At 39.6% G+C, this 15,610-nt stretch overlaps 1 protein-coding gene across 1 annotated transcript in view; it reads left to right on the forward strand.

Moving 5' to 3' along the window:
• Positions 1-15,610, forward strand: part of KIF11 (kinesin family member 11) — a 62,378-nt gene that overhangs the window by 19,526 nt on the left and 27,242 nt on the right. Inside the window, exons 7-10 of the mRNA XM_507923.8 lie at positions 809-899; positions 1,146-1,388; positions 4,507-4,602; positions 9,150-9,238. Of these exons, the coding sequence (XP_507923.5) occupies positions 809-899; positions 1,146-1,388; positions 4,507-4,602; positions 9,150-9,238 (519 nt within the window). The remainder of the gene's footprint in view (positions 1-808; positions 900-1,145; positions 1,389-4,506; positions 4,603-9,149; positions 9,239-15,610) is intronic.

The following is a 15,610-nucleotide window of genomic DNA, read 5'->3' on the forward strand; positions in this document are numbered from 1 at the left end:
TCCCACCTGAGCCTCCAGGGTAGCTGGAACTGTAGGAGCATGCCACCACGCCCAGCTAATTTTTAAATTTTTTTGTAGAGATGATGGTCGCACTATGTTGCCCAGGCTGGTTTCGAACTCCTGGGTTAAAGTGACCCTCCTACCTTGGCCTCCCAAAGTGTTGGGATTACAGGCATGAGCTACCACCCCTGGCCTGAATATCAGTATTTAGCATAAGGTAGACTTTTGAACATTTTATAATCTAGCAGTGATTATCTTGTAGTGTTTTAGTAATCATGCTGTTTACTATTTCTGCTGTTAGGGGATAGGAGTCATCTATTTCTGATGACAGTCTCAAAGCAGAGAAGTGTACTTGTGCATGTACACAACAGCTGACATGGATGGGAAGGTGGAAGAGTAAACTAATGCCTTACCTGGTACCATTTGAATTTATGGTAATGACATATTTCAAATGGTTCTTATGAATAGAAGATGATTACAAGCCATCTCTTCTTGACATACCAGGCAACTGTTTCGACCCCACCCACATCCAGCATTCAGAGGTGCCTCAGGATTCTAAGTCTTTTAGAGTTTTTTTTCAGATAGCTTCTTATTGATGCCTCTTTTGCAGGCAGTAGATATGAGAAAACAAAATCCTAATCACTGTTCTATCTATCTCCTATCTTCCAAAATATTCTTGTTATCTCCTGTCTGATGTTATCTTCTCTACTCATGTGGATTTAGATCTTCTTTCCTGTTTTCAGTATTTCAGAAGCAGCAAATGCTATTTTACATTATAATGACTGGGCAACTTGATATTGTTTTCTAGTCGTTCCCACTCAGTTTTCTCTGTTACAATACATATGAAAGAAACTACGATTGATGGAGAAGAGCTTGTTAAAATCGGAAAGTTGAACTTGGTAAGCATCCACCTTAATACTACTGTTTCACTCTTAAACACCTTATAGAGCAGCTTGAAATTTTGTCCTTGAGACAAAATTTTTGTGGTCACTGGGTGATTAGCTTTGTAGTGGGAGAAGAAATTTGTTAATTACAGAAAAAATTATTTTGCTGGTGATTTAATACATTATGTATCCTGTGAGAATGAAAGTCTTTGAATCCAAATCCAATAGACTCACTTTTTATTTTTATTTTTAAAATTAAAGGTTGATCTTGCAGGAAGTGAAAACATTGGCCGTTCTGGAGCTGTTGATAAGAGAGCTCGGGAAGCTGGAAATATAAATCAATCCCTGTTGACTTTGGGAAGGGTCATTACTGCCCTTGTAGAAAGAACACCTCATGTTCCTTATCGAGAATCTAAACTAACTAGAATCCTCCAGGATTCTCTTGGAGGGCGTACAAGAACATCTATAATTGCAACAATTTCTCCTGCATCTCTCAATCTTGAGGTAAGCCCTTTGAAAGGAAGCTGCAAGTGTAGTAGCTGTAATTCTTATTTGGCTATTATATATTTTAAAAGTTCATTTACTAGGATGGACACAGTGACTCACACCTGTAAACCCAGCACTTTGGAAGTCCAAGGTGGGCGGATCACTTGAGCTTAGGAGTGCCTGGGCAACATGCCGAAACCCTGTCTCTACCAAAAATACAAAAAATTAGCTGGGTTTGGTGGTGTACAACTGTGGTCCCAGCTACTTGAGGGGCTGAGGTGGGAGGATCACTTAAGCCTGGGAGGCAGAAGTTGCATTAAGCTGAGATCATGCAACTACACTCCAGCCTGGGTGGCAGAGGGAGACCCCATCTCAAAAAAAAAAAAAGTATGTGTATAAAAAAAGAAAAGTATGTATATATGTGTGTATATATACACACACACACACACACACACACACACACACATATATAGTAGGGAAAAAAAGTTCATTTAGTAGCTTCATTTTTTTTTTTTTGAGACAAATCCCACTCTTGTCCCCCAGACTGGAGTGCGATGACGCGGTCTCGGCTCACTGCAACCTCCACCTCCCAGGTTCAAGCGATTCTCCTGCCTCAGCCTCCCAAGTAGCTGGGATTACAGGCACCTGCCACCACGCCCACCTAATTTTTGTATTTTTAGTAGAGACGTGGTTTCACCTTGTTGGCCAGGCTGGTCTCAAACCCCTGACCTCAGGTGAGCCGCCCGCCTTTGTCTCCCAAAGTTCTGGGATTACACGCGTGTGCCACTACTCAGCCTAGCTTCGTTCATTCTGTGCTATAATGTAAAAGAATCTGGACACTGCATATGAATATATACAGGAGGACACTCCTGAAGAAGTTATCTTTTTCCTTCCTGGCAGAGTTTTTAACCTTAAAAAGCCAGTTTCTTAATGGCTTTTTCCACACAGTCTTCAAAGAAAATTGCTGTGGTCATTAGCAGTGGGTGGTGTATGGAGATTTAATTGAGGACTTAGAAGCAGGTCAAGTGAATGCTCGCTAGTGTGGTAGAAGCTGCTTAGAGAACACTGAAGATGGTGTTGGATGTGTGAGAACAGAGAGGAAAACCAAGAAAAGTAACAAAGATGGTAAAATGTACGCTTATTTTATTGCTATCATCTGCCTTAAGTGGAAATTTTATTTATTTATTAATTTTTTTACTTTTAGAGGTAGAGTCTCATACTGTTGCCAAGGCCACAGTACAGTAGCATGATCATGGCTCACTGCAACTTAAATTCCTGGACTCAAGTGATTCCCCCAACCACAGCCTCCTGAGTAGCTAGTACTACAAGTGTGAGCCACCAGGCCTGGCTAAGTTTTGTTTTGTTTTGTTTTAAATAGAGACGGAGGTCTCACTATGTTGCCCAGGCTGGTCTTGAACTCCTGGGCTCAAGGGATCCTCCTACCTCAGCCTCCCAAAATGCTGCGATTATAGGCATGAGCCACCTCACTTGACCTAAATGGATTTTAGAAAGCTTTTTTAGGACAGGCACGGTGGCTTACGCCTGTAATCCCAGCACTTTGGGAGGCTGAGGTGAGTGGATCATCTGAGCTCAGGAGTTCAAGACCAGCCTGAGCAACATGGTGAAACCCCATCTCTACTAAAAAATACAAAAAATTAGCTGGGCATGGTGGTGCGCGCCTGTAATCCCAACTACTCAGGAGGCTGAGGCGGGACAGTTGCTTGAACCCAGGAGGTGGAGGTTGTAGTGAGCTGAGATTGCGCCATTGCACTCAAGCCTGGGTGACAGAGTGAGACTCTGTCTCAAAAAAACAAAAAAGCTTTTTTAAGGTATCCAACTGCCCCTTCATTAAAAAAAAATCTTTGTTGAGATTTAATTCACATACCATAAAATTCACTGATTTAAAGTATATTAATTTAATAATTCTAGTATATTTACAGAGTTGTCCAACCATCACCAAAATCTAAGTTTTGAACATTTTCATAACCTCAGAAAGAAAGCCTGTACCCATTGAAATTACTTTTCCATTTGCCCCACTCCCATCTCTACTGCTTTTTGCATCTCTATATTTGCCTATTCTGGGTATTTCATATAAATGGAATTACGTAATAGGTAGTTTTTTGTGACTGGCTTCTTTCACTTAGCATAATGTTTTCAAGGTTCATCTGTGTTGTACCAGCAATACTTTATTCCTTTTTACAGGTGAATATTATTCTATAGTATGGATATGGGATTTTTTTGTTTTTGTTTTTTTTGAGATGGAGTCTCGCTCTGTTGCCTAGGCTGGAGTGCAATGGTGTGGTTTTGACTCACTGCAGTCTTCGCCACCCGGGTTCAAGTGATTCTCCTGCCTCAGCCTCCTGAGTAGCTGGGATTACAGGCGCCCGCCACCATGCCTTGCTAATTTTTGTATCTGTGGTAGAGACAGGGTTTCACCATGTTGGCCAGGCTGGTCTCGAACTCTTGACCTCATGATTCACCCGCCCCGGCCTTCCAAAGTGCTGGGATTACAGGTGTGAGCCACTGTGCCCGGCTGATATAGGACATTTTGTTTATTCATCAGTTGGTAGATTGATTGAGCTTTGTGGTTTTTTTGTTTTGTTTTGTTTTTTTGTTTTTTTTTTGAGACAAGGTCCCTCTCTGTTGCCCAGGCTGGAGTGCAGTGGCACATTCACTATAACCTCAACCTCCTGGCCTTAAGTGATCCTCCCACCTTAGACTCCCAAGTAGGTGGGACTATAGGCACATACTACTATGCCCAGCTAATATTTATTTATTTATTGTAGAAACAGGATCTCCCTATGTTGCCAAGGCTGGTCTCGAACTCCTGGGCTCAAGTGACCCTCATGCCTTGGCTTCCAAAGTGCTGGAATTACAAATGTGAGCCATCATTGAGTTTAAGAATAGTCTAAAGGAAATTATCCTAAGGGTCGAGACTCTGAAAATTGAAGAGAAGGGAAAAAAGGATTGAACAACTTCCTTTTTAAAGGTTGGGCATAGTGGTCTTAATGACTAGATTTTAAAATTAGATATAACTATAAAATATTACTTGTAAGTTATTATGTAACATATTTTAGATAACAACTACATTATTCTCACAATATCTTCAGTAATTGACCTTTCCTTTCCATGACAGGAAACTCTGAGTACATTGGAATATGCTCATAGAGCAAAGAACATATTGAATAAGCCTGAAGTGAATCAGAAACTCACCAAAAAAGCTCTTATTAAGGTAACTGTGAATTTTTGTAGAGTAATGTAATCTTGTTTGACAAATGTGAAAATAAGAAACTGAAGTGGGAGATAATAGTTAAACAAGATTTGTTAAATTGCCCATGGAAGGCTTTTTATATAGTGATTTAAACTAAATGTCTTACATGTTAACATATTTTTTTCTAATGCTAGTATGTTGACTTTACCAACTTTATCAACTGAGTTGGTACTCTTAGCAAAATTTTCATTTATTTACATTTACAAAATTTATTTATTTGCATTTTTGAAGTATAATTTACATGCCATAACATCCACCTAATGTAAGCATACAATTCAATGATTTATAGTGCATTTACAGAGTTGTGGAGTATAACCACGATCTAGTTTTAGAAAATTTGTTATCACTATCCAGTTTCCCTTTGCTCCTTTACAATCATGTGGCCACTGACCTGCTTTCTGTCTATAGATTTGCCTTTTCTGGACGTTTCCTATAAATGGAATCATGTAATATTTGGTCTTTTGCATCTAGTTTCTTTTGCCTAGCATAACCATTTGGGGTTCCACTTATAACATGTATCAGTAGTTTATTTCTTTTTATTGCTGAATAGTATTCAATTATATGCTGATAATATGACATTTGGATCATTTCCAGTAATGCCATTGTGAACATTTCTGTACATGTCTTTGTGTTGATGTGTTTTCATTTCTCTTGGGTAGATATCTAGGGGTTTAATTTCTGGGTTGTATAGTAAGTTTATGCTCTAAGAAACTTTTCCAAGTAGCTGTACCACTTTGTATTTCCTACAGCAGTTTATGAGGTCTGCAATTTCTCCACCTCCTCTTTAACACTTGTTATGGTTGGTCTTTTTAATTTTAACCATTCTAAGGAGTATAAAATGGTACTTCAGTACGGTTTTTTTGTTTTTGTTTTTGTTTTTTTTTTTGAGATGAAGTCTCACTCTTTCACCCAGGCTGGAGTGCAGTGGCACGATCTTGACTCAGTGCAACCTCCGCCTCCCAGGTTCAAGTGATTCTTCGACCTCAGTCTCCCGAGTAGCTGGGACTACAGGTGTGCACCACCACGTCTAGCTAATTTTTGTACTTTTAGTAGAGATGGGGTTTCACCATGTTGGCCAGGCTGGTCTTGAACTCCTGACCTCGTAATCCGCCCGCCTCAGCCTCCCAAAATGCTGGGATCACAGGCATGAGCCAATACGCCTGGCCCCAATATGGTTTTAATTAGCATTTCCCTAATGACTAATGATGTTGAACATCTTTTCTTGTGCTTATTGTCTATTTGTTTGTCTTTTTTGGTGAAATGTCTATTCAAATGCTTTGCCCAATTTTAATTGGTTTGTCTTATTAAGTTGTAAGGAGTTTATGTAGTCTAGATACAAGCCCTTAATGAGATATGATTTGCAAATATTTCCTCCCAGTCTGGCTTTACTTTTTCCTTTCCTTGATGTTTTTTTTTTTTTAAGAAAGTTTTTAGTATTGAGATGATTATAGATTCACATGCAGTTATAAGAAATAATACAGAGAAAACAGGCCAGGCACGGTGGCTCATGCCTGTAATCCCAGCACTTTGGGAGGCCGAGGTAGGTGGATTGCTTTAGATCAGGAGTTCGAGACCAGCCTGGCCAACATAGTGAAACCCTCATCTCTACTAAAAATACAAAAATTAGCTGGGCGTAGTGGCGCGTGCCTGTAATCCCAGTTACTCAGGAGGCTGAGACAGGAGAATTGCTTGAACTCGGGAGACAGGTTGCAGTGAGCTGAGATCGAGCCACTGTACTACAGCCTGGGAGACAGAGTGAGGCTCTGTCTCAAAAAAAAAAAAAAAAAGTAATAATACAGAGAAATCCTTTGTACATTTTGTTGAACTATAGAATATTACCACGGGGATATTGATATTAATAACAGTCCACTAATCATTCCCAATTTTCCTTACATGTGTATGTGTATTTAATTCTAGACAGTTTTGTCACATGTATAGGTTCATGTATTTACCACCACAATCAAGATACTGAACAGTTCCATCACCACGAGGACCCTTCATATTGCTCTTTTGTAACCACTTTTCTTCCCACCATATCCTTCCTTTCCTGGTACCCAGTAACCTGTCCTCTATCATTTCAAGACTGTTATTGATTGGAATCATACATTATGTAAACGTTTGAGATTGCCTTATTTATTTATTTATTTATTTTGAGATGGAGTCTCACTCCGTTGCCCAGGCTGGAGTGCAGTGGTGCGATCTCAGCTCACGGCAACCTCCGCCTCCCGGGTTCAAGCGATTCTCCTGCCTCACTCTCCCAAGTAGCTGGGATTACAGGTGTTTGCCACCATGTCCAGATAATTTTTTGTATTTTTAGTAGAGACGGGGTTTCACCATGTTCGCCAGGCTGGGTCTCAAACTCTTGACCTTGTGATCCACCCACCTTGGCCTCCCAAAGTGCTGGGATTACAGGCTTGAGCCACTGCACCCAGCAGATCTTTCTTTTTTAGTACTAAGTAGTAGTCCATGGTGAGTATGTACCATACATACAGTTTTTGTAACCATTCACTTATTGAATAACATATGAGCTAATTTCAGTTTTTTTGCTATTACAAACAAAACTGCTATTGACATTCATTTATAGGTATTTATGTAAACATAAATTTTTATTTCTCTGGGATAATTGTCCAAGAGTGCAATTGCTGGGTTGTATAATAATTGAATGTTTATTATTTTAGGGAACTGCCTGTTTTTCAAATTGGCTGTATCATTTTACAGTGTATGAGTGATCTAATTTCTTCACATCCTCACCAGCATTTGGTGGTGTAACTTTTTTATTTTAGTCATTCTGATAGGTGTGGTAGGTGATAGATATCTCATTGTGGTTTTTAACTTAAATTTTTCTAAAGGCTAATGATGTTGAGCGTCTTTTTAATGTGCTTATTTGATGTTTATATATTTATGTATATATAGCATATACATATATTGCATATTTATATATAACATATACATGTATATATATATTTATTTCCCATTATAATTTATTTGTGGAAATATCTGTATATTTGTCCTGTAGAGTTTTACCATAGTATCTTTTGACGTGTTCCTCTGTTCTTTGTATTTTCTGTAAATTGGTAGCTGAATCTTGAGGCTTGATTAAATTCAAGTTTTGTCTTATTTATTTTTGGCAAAACTAATTCATAAGCAGTAGTGTCTTCTTCCATTTAGAAGTATGTAATGTCTGGTTCTTTGTCTTTTTTTTTTTTTTTTTTTTTTTTTTTTGAGACGGAGTCTCGCTCTGTTGCCCAGGCTAGAGTGCAGTGGTGCCATCTCGGCTCACTGCAAGCTCCACCTCCTGGGTTCACACCATTCTCCTGCCTTAGCCTCCTGAGTAGCTGGGACTACAGGCGCCTGTCACCACGCCCGGCTAATTTTTTGTATTTTTAGTAGAGACAGGGTTTCACCATGTTAGCCAGGATAGTCTTGATCTCCTGACCTTGTGATCCGCCCGCCTCGGCCTCCCAAAGTGCTGGGATTACAGGCGTGAGCCACCGCGTCCGGCCAGAGGTATAGTTCTTATAGGAAAGGCAGGACACATGCTTGATTAATTTCCTTTATTTGCCAATTTTGAGAATAATGAGTTGGTTTCCTAGGTTTCTTAGTGTCATTATAAACTCCTAGATTTAAGCTATTTGTGTTAACCCATTGTAGTTGTTCTCCTCACCGATGCTCAGATTGGCTCATCTTTGGCCAGGGGTATGTTAGTCTGTTTTCATGCTGCTGATAAAGACATACCCGAGACTGGGCAATTTACAAAAGAAAGAGGTTTATTGGACTTATAGTTCCACATGTCTGGGGAGGCCTCATAATCATGGCAGAAGGCAAGGACGAGCAAGTCACATCTTACGTGGGTGGCAGCAGGCAAAGACAGAGAGCTTGTGTGGAGAAACTCCTGTTTGTAAAACCATCAGATCTCGTGAGACCCATTCCCTGTCATGAGAACAGCATGGAAAAGATCCGCCCCTATGATTCAATCATCTCCCACCGGGTCCCTCCCGCAACGCGTGGGAATTATGGGAGCTACAAGATGAGATTTAGGTGGGGACACAGAGCCAAACTATATTAAGGGGTTACATCTTCAAGTGGCTTATTGAGTCCTTTTGATTAACCTAGTAGGCTTTGCTTAGCTTATTTCCTTGTCTTATTTGACAAGATGTTCCATGTTCATCTTGAATATTTTCTGCCTCAGTCTTGGAATCAGATGCTTTTATAAGGAATCCTGGTTCATTTTAGTGTGAATTACTCCTACCAACCTGGGTACTGGAGGTTGTGGTTTTTCTTGGGAAGTCCATATTTCTAGAATGAGTGTATTTAAAAAGGAGCTTTGAAAGACTTTATTTCTAAACAAATTAATATTGATTAAAAAGTATGGTTATAACTTTTTATCATACTTCTTTAAGTTTTAAAAGACATAAAAAGGCTAACTTTACATTTTATTTGTTGCATGTCCTTCCCAAACTGAATGAAAAAAGTACTAAACTGACACCTACAACATTCCTCTTGTGTAGGAGTATACGGAGGAGATAGAGCGTTTAAAACGAGATCTTGCTGCAGCCCGTGAGAAAAATGGAGTGTATATTTCTGAAGAAAATTTTAGGTAAGCCCTTGGCTATGGAGTTAATTTCCAAGAATAAGCATTTCTGATAACAGGCTATTTGAAGTAAAACTTATGTAGCAGTAAGTAAAATCTTTATATCCAGTGCCGATAAATACTTCATTGTGTGTGTGTGTGTGTGTGTGTGTGTGTGTGTGTGTGTGTGTGTTTTCTTTTGAGACAGGGTTTCGCACTGTCACCCAGACTGGAGCACAGTGGCACAATCTTGGCTCACTACGTCCTCAGTCTCCTGGGCTCAAGCGATCCTCCTGCCTCAGCCTCCCAAGTAGCTGGGATTATAGGCATGAGCCACCACACCCTGCTAATTTTTGCATTTTTTTGTAGAGACAGGGTTTCACCATGCTGCCTAGGCTTCTATTTTGTTTTGACATTAACAAGTAGCTATCAAACACTTTTTAAAAATCTTTTACTAACTTTTAATTTTTAAATCATTAATTCATATGAAGTTTCAAGAAGAGTACAAGAGAGGTTTCATGTATTCTTCACCCAGTCTTCCTCAGTGGTTATCTCTTAAATAATTATAGTACAAGGCTGGATGTGGTGGCTCACACCTGTGAATCCCAGCACTTTGGGAGGCCAAGGCAGGCAGATCACCTGAGGTTGGGAATTTGAGATTAGTCTGACCAACATGGAGAAACCCAATCACTACTAAAAACACAAAATTACCCGGTGTGGTGGTACATGCCCGTAATCATAGCTACTCCAGAGGCTGAGGCAGGAGAATTGCTTGAAGCTGGGAGGCAGAGGTTGTGGTGAGCCAAGATCGCGCCATTGCACTCCAGCCTGGGCAACAAGAGTGAAACTCTGTCTCAAAAATAAATAAATAAAATAATAGATAAATAAAAAATAGGCTGGGCGCCGTGGCTCACGCCTGTAATCCCAGCACTTTGGGAGGCTGAGGCAGGCAGATCACCTGAGGTCAGGAGTTCGAGACCAGCCTGGCCAACATGGTGAAACCCCGTCTCTACTAAAAATACTAAAATTAGCCAGGCATGGTGGCAGGTGCTTGTAATCCCAGCTACTCGGGAGGCTGAGGCAGGAGAATCACTTGAACCTGGGAGGCAGAGGTTGCAGTGAGCTGAGATAGCAGCATTGCACTCCAGCCTGGGGAACAAGAGCGAGACTTCATCTCAAAAAAGAAAAAGGAAAAAAAAATAATAAAATAAATAAATAATAATTATAGTACAATATCAAAGCTGGGAAGTTGACCTTGATACAATATGTGTATTAGTTTGTTCTTATACTACTATAGAGAACCACCTGAGACTGGGTAATTTATAAAGAAAAGAGGTTTAATTGGCTCACAGTTCCATAGGCTGTACAGGAGGCATGGCTGGGGAGGCTTCAGGAAACTTACAATCCTGGTAGAAGAGCTAAGGAGAAGCAAGTACATATTCACATGGCGGCAGGAGAGAGAAAGTGAAGAGGAAAGCACTGCACACTTTAAAACAACCAGATCTTGTGAGAACTCATTCACTATCATGAGAACAGCAAGGGGGAAGTCCACCTTTATCACTCGGTTATCTCCCATCAGGTCCCTCCTCCAACATGTGGGGATTATAATTCAACATGAGATTTCAGTGGGGACAGAGAACCAGACCATATCAAGATGTGTATATAGTAGTTCTGTGCCATTTTGTCACTTGTATAGATTTGTGTAACCACTGCTGCAATCAAGATACAGAACTATCCTATCATCACAAGGATCTCTCTTGCTAATTCACTATAGTCACACTCACCTCATCTTTTCCATGATTCCTAACCCCTGGCAACCACTAATCTGTTCACTTTTTAAAGCCCTGGAGTAATTTGTTCAAAGGAAAGCTTTTATTGAGGCCCATTGTATAAAAGAACAATAATAACAGAGAAAACAAGGGGAAGAAGGCAAGTGGGATGCTAAGGACTATAACTTGAAGATTCCTGATTGTGTTTATCCTTGAAGATATTAGGAAGCAAGACTTTCACAGAGCATTTTTTAAAAGTTAATAGTGATAAAAGATACTAGACCTAATAATAACCAGAAGCATTTTAGTATAATCTTTTACTGAACTTTTTTGTAGATGTTAACACTCTAATAGTATATAAATCATTTAATAAACTTAGTTTTTTCTGTGTTATTTCCAACTGTCATAATGTATTCCATGAATGTGTAAGATGCCCTAGAATCAGAACAATGTAAGATTGTGGGTTAGTGAACAGTTTACCATCACTAATGGAGGTGTTCTTTTTTTGATGCTTTAGAAGTAAAAAATAATTGGTGAGGCACTCAATCCTGGCCTGTAGTCTTTAGAAATGATATTGATTATTGGAGGCTTTCATCTTTCTGATTTTATTTTTGAACTTAAGAAGTAACTTTGGTTTTCATTTGTTTAGTCCCATGATTGAAAATATGGTGTTTGCTCTCTTTTTTTTTAACTTTTATTTTAGTTTCAGGAGTACACGTGCAGATTTGTTCTATAGATATATTGCATGTAACAGGAGTTGGTGTATATATTATTTTGTCACCCAGATAATAACCATAGAACCCGATGGATAGCTTTTCAATCCTTACTCTCCTCTTACCCTCCACCCTCAAAGAGGCCCAGGTGACTATTGTTCCCTTCCTCATGTCCATGTCTGCTCAGGGTTTAGCTCCTACTTATAAGTGAGAACGTTCGGTGTTTGGTTTTCTGTTCCTATGTTAGTTTGTTTAGGACAATGGCATCCAGCTCCATCCATGTTGCTGCAAAGAACATGATCTCATTCTTTTTTTTTTTTTTTTTTCGAGACAGTCTTGCTCTGTCACCCAGGCTGGAGTATAGTGGTGTGATCTCGGCTCACTGCAACCTCTGCCTCCCAGGTTCAAGTGATTCTCCTACCCCAGCTGCCTGAGTAGCTGGGATTACAAGCACCTGCCACCATGCCCAGCAAATTTTTTTTTTTTTTTAAGTAGAGATGGGGTTTCACCATGCACCATGTTGGCCAGGCTGGTCTTGAATTCCTGGCCTCAAGTGATCAACTCACCTTGGTCTCCTGGCGTACTGGGATTACAGGCATGTGCCACTGCACCCAGCCATCTTGCTCTTTATTATGCCTGTGTAGTATTCCATGGTGTATATGTACCACATTTTCTTTATCCAGTCTGCTATGGATGGATAGCTAGGTTGATTCCACGTCTTTGCTGCTGTGAATAGTGCTATGATGAACATATGTGTGCATGTGTCTTTATGGTAGAACAATTTATATTCCTTTGGGTATATACCCAGTAATGGGATTGCTGGCTCAAATAGTATTTCTCTGTGTGTGTGTGTGTTTTTTTTGTTTTTTTTTTTTTTTGAGATGGAGTCTTGCTCTGTTGTCCAGGGTGGACTGCAGTGGCACAATCTCGGCTCACTGCAAACTCTGCCCCCCAGGTTCAAGCAAGTCTCCTACCTCCACCTCCCAAGTATCTGGGATTATAGGCACCCACCACCGCACCTGGCTAATTTTTGTATTTTTAGTAGAGATGGGGTTTCACCATGTTGGCCAGGCTGGTCTCGAACTCTTGACCTCAAGTGATCTGCCCACCTCGGCCTCCCAAAGTGCTGGATTACAGGTGTGAGCCACCATGCCCTGCCGGTATTTCTGTTTTAAGTTCTTTGAGAAGTCGCCAAACTACTTTCCATAATGGCTGAACTAATTTTCATTAGTAGCATATAAGCGTTCCCTTTTCTCCACAACTTTACCACCATGTGTTATTTTTTGACTTTTTAATAATAGCCATTCTGACTGGTGAGATGGTTTCTCATTGTGGTTTTGATTTGCATTTCTCTAACAATTAATGGTGTTAAACATATTTTCATATGCTTCTTAGCCACATATATATCTTCTTTTGAAAAATGTCCACATCATTTGCCCACTTTTTTTTTTTTTTTTGAGACACAGTTTCACTGTTGCCCAGACTGGAGTGCAGTGTGGCACGATCTCAGCTCACTTCAACCTCCACCTCCTGGGTTCAAGCGATTCTCCTGCCTCAGCCTCTGAAGTAGCTGGGATTACAGGTGCCCAGCTAATTTTTGTATTTTTAGTAGAGATGGGATTTCACCATGTTGGCCAGGCTGGTCTTGAATTCCTGACCTCAAGTGATCTGCCCACCTCTGCCTCCCAAACTGCTGGGATTACAGGTGTTAGCTACCGTGCCCAGCTGGGTGTATATGATTTTATACTTAGAAAACCCCATAGTCTCTGTCCATAAGCTCCTAGATCTGATCAACAATTTAAGCAGAGTTTCTGGATACACAATCATTGTACTAAAATCAGTAGCATTCCTATATACCAATAATGTCCAAGCTGAGTGCCAAACAAGAATGCAATTCCATTCACAATAGCCACAAAAACAGTAAAATACCTAGCAATACAACTAACCAGAGAGGTGAAGGATCTCTACGGTAAGAATTATAAAACACTGCTGAAAGAAATCAGAGTTGACACTAACAAATGGAAAAACTTTCCATGCTCATGGATAAGAAGAATCAATATTGTTAAAATGGCCATACCACCCAAAGCTATTTACAGATTAAATGCTGTTCCTCTCAAACTACCAATGACATTCTTCACAGAAGAAACTATTGTAAAATTCACGTGGAACTGGAAAAGAGCCCAAATAGCCAAAGCAATCCTAAGCAAAAAGAACAAAGCTGGAGGCATCGCATTACCTGACTTCAAACTATACTACAGGGCTACAGTAACCAAAACATCATGGTACTGGTACAAAAACAGACACAGACCAATGGAACCGAATAGAGAGCCCAGAAATAAAGCCACACACCTACAGCCATCTGATCTTCGACAGAACATGCAATGGGGATAAAACTGCCTGTTCAATAAATGGTGCTGGGATAACTGCCTATCCATATGCAGAAGATTGAAACTGGACCCCTTCCTTAACGCCCATATACAGAAATCAACTCAAGATGGATTAAAAACTTAAATGTAAAACCTAAAACTAAAAACCCTTGTAAAAAACCTAGGTGTTTGTTCTCTAATACACATGAGGCATAATCTGAGATAGTTTTGTCTGAAAAAGCTTTTGGAATTAGTACAGTGTCAGTCAGAGAAGAATCACAAAAACTACAGCCAACATTTAAAACAGGATAATGCTTTATTTAAGCCAAGCTTAATAAACATTTTAAAACCATATCAAAATCATCTCATCCATACAGTAACAATGTTGTATTACCCCTTGGCATTCACTATAAAAAAGCATTTCAAATAATCCCGTTTTACATAAAAGATCTATTTCTATTTATTTTATTTTATTTTTATTTTTATTTTTGAGACAGAGTCTCACTCTGTCACCCAGGCTGGAGTGCAGTGGCGCCACCTTGGCTCACTGCAAGCTCCGCCTCCTGGGTTCACGCCATTCTCTCGCCTCAGCCTCCTGAGTAGCTGGGACTACAGGTGCCTGCCACCACGCCCTGCTAATTTTGTTTTTGTATTTTTAGTAGAGACGGGGTTTCACCATGTTAGCCAGGATGGTCTTGATTGCTGACTTCGTGATCTTCCCGCCTCGGCCTCCCAAAGTGCTAGGATTACAGGCGTGAGCCACCGCGCCTGGCTGTAGAAGATCCATTTTTAATAAAAAGCTAATATATTTAATCAAAAGACTATTAGAATTAACTCTTCTCTTACAGCTCTTTTCTAGCTTTTCCTTTAGTCAACAATATCTCTAGCTAATATGTTAAGGGAATTTGTATTCACGGAAGAATCTTTGTCATTTAAGCATAATGTGAAATAGAAAATTGTTGGTTGTTATCAAAGAATTAGATGAGCAAATACAGGCATTCATTTCTGAAACTTACTAATACTCAAGAAATCAGAGACCCATTAAAGTAGGTTTGGAAGACCTGTGAGCTTTGCGCTTGAGAAAAGCATTCTCTATTTTACTTTTTATGACTTCTTTTGACTTTGACTTCATCTTCTGATATTTTTGTTGAATTTCATTTCTGCTGTCAAATTTTTAGTTTCTAAAAACTCTTTTCTGCCATCCCTGTCTCTCCTTTTGAAAAATATAGCATCCTTTTATTTTATAGATCTATTCCTTATCTCAGAAACATTATTAATGTTATTAAAGTTTTCTTTTATGTTTTTCTTTCCTTTGGGATCTTTTTTTTCCCTGTTGTGATAGCTGTCATTTGTATTTATTTTCTTCAAATGTCTAGTGATTTTTGGCTGGCAATTAAGATGGATTAGAAGCTTTGTACATGGGTGAGGATTATGGACCTGTAAGTTCACTATAGATGAAAAAGTGGTGATCTCAGTCTTAAGTCTGGGCTTCCATCAGATATCATTCTTTGTTGGATTTTTTTTCTTTTGTTCTAGCCCTCAGTCTTTCCT

Source organism: Pan troglodytes, chromosome 8 (assembly GCF_028858775.2).
Source record: "Pan troglodytes isolate AG18354 chromosome 8, NHGRI_mPanTro3-v2.0_pri, whole genome shotgun sequence".
NCBI classification, from domain to species: Eukaryota; Metazoa; Chordata; class Mammalia; order Primates; family Hominidae; genus Pan; species Pan troglodytes.